The 5,218-nt window shown below is 35.7% G+C and overlaps 1 protein-coding gene across 1 annotated transcript in view; it reads left to right on the top strand.

Annotated features, from left to right (window-relative positions):
* LOC106102800 overlaps positions 1 to 5,218 on the top strand; it is a 76,532-nt gene that overhangs the window by 65,507 nt on the left and 5,807 nt on the right. Inside the window, exons 19-23 of the mRNA XM_013282384.1 lie at positions 4 to 72; positions 965 to 1,112; positions 2,674 to 2,852; positions 3,885 to 4,029; positions 4,711 to 4,825. Of these exons, the coding sequence (XP_013137838.1) occupies positions 4 to 72; positions 965 to 1,112; positions 2,674 to 2,852; positions 3,885 to 4,029; positions 4,711 to 4,825 (656 nt within the window). The remainder of the gene's footprint in view (positions 1 to 3; positions 73 to 964; positions 1,113 to 2,673; positions 2,853 to 3,884; positions 4,030 to 4,710; positions 4,826 to 5,218) is intronic.

The raw sequence follows: 5,218 nt of genomic DNA, 5'->3' as shown, positions 1-5,218 counted from the left end.
CCCCCCCAGCCACTCTCAACTGCCATTTAGGTCGATTGCAGCCGACTGTTCATGATTTTTGTAGACCTCTAGGTAAGTTACTTATTGTTTACTAGCTTTCGCCCGCGACTATGTCCGCGTGGAATAAAAAAACAAAAGCCTATGTGTTTTTCCAGACTATCCTCTGCATCTATACCAAATTTCATCGAAATCCCTTCAGCTGTGTAGGCTACAAACTCTAACAAACATCCATCTATCCAAACTTTCGCATTTATAATATTAGTATGATTTGTTTGCAAATATTCAAATATGTAGTGAAGGCATAGTTAATTCACTTGAAACATTTTTCACGTGATTATTACTAACGCCATCTATGAATAGATCCTCAAAAACACATGTTAATATCTTAAATATTCATTAAGTTTAGTATAGTTTATTTTATAACAGAAGATAGTGCTTATTATAATTTTGTAAAATGTTTCATTACATGTCAATAGAAACACGAGGTGGCTAAACTTGACAGCTGATATAGTACCTTTCAGAGAAAGTACCGGTTAAAAATTTTTACTCACTGCCTCCTGTATATATATCTTAAATGTCTTCGTAATATCCTCATCATCATCATCATCATCCTTATCCTACTCCCGTAGGGTCGGCGCAGCAGGTTTTTGTCCTCCACATAACTCTATCATACGTCATCTCAGTCATCACTCCCTTCTTGATCATGTCACCTTTCACGCAATCCATCTCTTTCTAGGTCTACCTCTACCGATGTACCTCCACACTCATAACTAACGTTCTCCTTGTAACATGCGATTCATCTCTCCTCATAACATGCCCATACCATGCTAACCGTTTACTCCTTACCACTGGGGTTACTCTCAAACTTCCTCTAATATACTCACTTCGTATCTTATCCATTCTCATGTCCTATTAAATTTAAATGAGTATTTAGTTCGTTGAATAATAATAATAATGAAAGAAGGTTCGTATTCGCTATTCGCAGCGAATCTGACTCGACCGAGACCGACTTCAGAATACCAAAGCGGATCGGATATAGTACGAGAGGATATATCCGAACTGGAACCCGATCTACACGGGAAACCTGTGTTGGAATGCGGACCTCCGGCTAGGTAATCAATCTATATACGAACGAATCTATATACGAAACATTTAGATACTCTGTGTTAGGTGTTGACTGCTGTTATTTTATGTCTCTTTTTAACCAAAGAGAGTGTAAGGGACAGTATCAGTCACAAATGCTGCAGTCAAAACCTACAGTTAGATACGAAATATCATCTAAAAGTCTGCTTGTATCTTCAGCAGAAAGATGAGATTTCGAATCTTAAAAGCGGGCGCACATTTGATTAAACTATCGCACAACCGTTGTGCGATTGTCGATTGTTTCGCAATTCAACTGTTTAGTTGCACACTTGATATAAGCTCGTAGGAATCAAAGCGAGATTAAATAATTGTGCGACAGTTTTATCAAAGGTGTGCACTAAATAATTTACTCTGTAACCATGCTTTCATTGTAGCTTTTATGTGATTTATTTTTGTTATTTTCCTTTACATCCCATTAATTTCTTTATCCGTAAACTAAATTCTAATTTGCTGCGTATAAATGTAAAAGAGAGGGTATATTATTAATTGATTTTTCATTGATCACAAGCAATCATTGATGTTATGCTTTTGACGCGTTGTTTTATTGATTTATTTGCTTTATTTAATTATTTTAAATGTTTAAGAAGCAAATTGTACTCTTATATCACTTTTAAACTGCACTTATCTGCGAAGATATTCATAGATTTGTCTAAATTTACCCGTAGTATACCATCATGGTTGACTAAATCCTTTTTTAACCTTATTGAAGTTTGCATCCCATGAATTTTGACATAATTTGACCGGATATCAAAGTTCTATTTAATATTAGTACAGTTATGAATGCAGTTTGCTTCTTAATACTTGATACATCCAGTAACAATGGGATGGACAAGAGAAAAAATAATATTTTTGCAAAGAGTCTGCGTTTCTTATTTGCTGACTGTGAAGACTGAAGGGAACCAATGCGGTCAGGGATGCCAAGCCCTGGTGAGAGCCTTATAGGTTCGGAATTTTACTTAACTTGTACTTTATTTAAATCTTTTAGATACATTATCATTAACATCATTTCTACTGTTAACTTAAAAACGGCTATTCTGTTACCGATTGGTTTCGAGTGGGATTGGGATATATTTCTTGATTAGTTGTGGGATTTTACCTCGGTCCATCTCTTACATTGGACTTGAAACTAATCGGTGAACTAGATGAGTGTAACCATTTCGTTTACAATCTTAAGAAAGTTTAAACAATCTAATAATCATAACTCGATGTCAAATTCATTCCATTGATGTAATTTATTTCTGTTCTACAGTTAATGATCTATAGAAAATCCTCAGAAGGCAGGGCTTAGTATACAATTTATTGTATTTTAAAATTCAATTTACCAGAAAATCTTGAGCAGCTATATATTTGCTTACTTTTGTTTCTGTCTTGGCTGAGCTTGTGTTATTTTGCTCTTAAAGTTTTTGTCTATTGCATGATAATGGAAACGAGCGACACTTTCCATATCTATTTATTTTATTCTAGGATTTCATACGTGAATCTTTTTTTTTTGAATTACGTGTCTTTTGAAATACGTCAAATATTGTTTAGGGTGCAAGGTACACTTGTATACCGGGATGGGACAGAAGTTGATGGCTCTTTAGGTATGGAAGGATACCCGCATGGCACTGAAATAACATTTAGATGTATTGCTTCTATCATGGGTGAGAAGACCACTTGGAAGCTGATCTGTGAACACGGAGTTTGGGTCGGGAAGAGCTTTAACTGTGGTAAGATATTCACAGATTTACTTACGAGCCATTTCTACTAGGTTTTATAAACATTTTACATAGTACAAAACATGGTTTTTACCAAAAGCAAGGCTGGTAGACCATACACTGGCAACGTCCACGGAACAAACTATTCTCAGTTACAACGACCACTGAGTTTTGCTGCATATCATATTTGAGTGATGTGAAATTTTCTACTGTGATTCTTTTGAAATCTAACTATTGCTTCTATCTGTCATTACTATTTAGCTGACGCAATTAAAATAAAAAAATCTTCAGTCAAATACCCATCGTTCTTCAAATCATTTTTTTCCCAGTTGTAATATCTGAAGGAACACTGTATATTTAAATTACAATTAATAGTATAGTAATTAAAGATGATTATAATATACTAGCTTTCGCCCCTGACTGTTCCGCGTGGAATTAAAAAAAACGTAAATATCCTATGTGGTCTTCCAGACTATCCTCTACATCGGTGCCAAATTTCATCGGAATCGGTTTAGTAGTTTAGGCTACAAACTCTTACAAACATCCATCCATCTAAATTTTTAATATTAGTAAGATTTTCTACTGGGCTGCCTGTAAGAAATTGCTTACAGCAATAAGGCCAGCCTTGCGTAATTCTTGTCTTAGCTTTTAAAAATATGTTTTTGTAACTTTTATGCAAAAGAATAAATAAATAGCAATGGTAGAGCCCGCTTTAACATCTTCGCACGAATGGGCCGGCTCGCCCCCAGTAATACCACGACCACACAGAAAACACGCGTCAAGTGGAAGCAATTCCGCGTACAGTCTGATTAGTGTAGTGCCGGAGACCTAATTTTAGTCCCCTTCTCTTTCCACCCTTTTCTTAAGAGGAAAGGATGGTCATGAAAAGTAAATTAGATGGTGGAGAAGACGCATAGGAAGGGCAAATGTCCTCTTTATGCAATTGCAGATGTTTATGTGCAGCGGTCACTTTCCATTTCGGTGGATCCAGGCCGCTTGCTCTTTTGCCACCTTATATTATAAAAAAATAACAAACATTTACAGAAGAATTAGAAGCACAAAGTGAGGAGTTACTAAGTAACAACAGCTGTACGTTCAGGAACGAGGAGCCTCACGTCGTGTCCTTCTTTAATGATCTAGAAATCACAGAGACCGTTGATTTCCCACCTGGATCTATCATCATTTCCAGGTAATATGAATGACTCTAGTAAATACAAACAACGATACATTCCAATTGTTAAAAACAGTTGAATTTGCCAGCTAATAGCTAGCGTATACCTTTGATTGAACTATCGCACAACTGTTATGCGATTGTCTGTTGTTTATCAACCCTCAACTGTTTAGTTGCACAACTATCGAGTAGTGCACCTCCATATAAGCTCATAGGAATCAAAGCGAGACTAAACAGTTGTGTTAGAATCTAGCTGTTCGCGTGCGGATTCATCCGCGTGAAATTATAAAAAACTTTATTTTAATTTTTACATTTGTCAAATTATCAATAGCAAATGTCAAAATGACATGACATGGCAAACCTTAGTAATCTTTCTTTCTTGATGTTGGCAGCAACTTATGGTCTCTTTCCCATCCCATTTTCATTGGGGTTTTTATCAAAATATTTACCCCCTAAGTTTAATGGCGTGAAAATATATAGCCGAAAGCATCACGTAAGTGTAGGGCTTTTTATTAAAAAAAGAATTGTACAAAATCATGCTGTAATTGCTGACATCTTAGGCAACAAAGAACTGTGTGTTTACGCTTTATCATAATAGTATAGATATTTGACTTCAATGAAAATGTTATGTCAATAATTCATGATGAAGTTTTCTAGATTAAGAAATAAGTTATACTCTATTTAACTAAATAATTTCAGATGTAGCGATATTGGAAAATATGCAATGACAGGTTCCCAAACAAGGAAGTGTATCGGAGGATCTTGGGACGGAGTGAAACCGACTTGCTTTGGATTGAACCAAGAAAATGACTACGCTAGTAAGTTATATTGCAAATCTTTACACGTCTTGTGATGATAGGATTTTAGGGCCTGTCCCACTACTAGCTGATAGAGGCTCAGATAGCTTAAAAATGGCGTCACTGTCAGATAAGGGAACAAAATCCGATTTTTCTAACACATCTTTTACACGTTGGATTGTTATCAGACAGTTTACAATTTAGTGGGACAGGCCCTAAATGTTTTTTATCAACCGATAGTGTCCTGCTAATATTATAAATGCGAAGGTTTAGACGGATGGATGGATGTTTGTTAGAATTTGTACCCTTAACAGCTGAACGGATTTCGATGAAATTTGGTATAAATATAGAGGATAGTCTGGAAGAACACATAGGCTACTCACTTTTATTTTTTATATTTCCACGCGGAC

The sequence above is a fragment of the Papilio polytes genome, unplaced genomic scaffold, assembly GCF_000836215.1.
Source record: "Papilio polytes unplaced genomic scaffold, Ppol_1.0 DF823901.1, whole genome shotgun sequence".
NCBI lineage: Eukaryota > Metazoa > Arthropoda > Insecta > Lepidoptera > Papilionidae > Papilio > Papilio polytes.
This window is presented reverse-complemented; position numbering and strand designations above follow the sequence as displayed.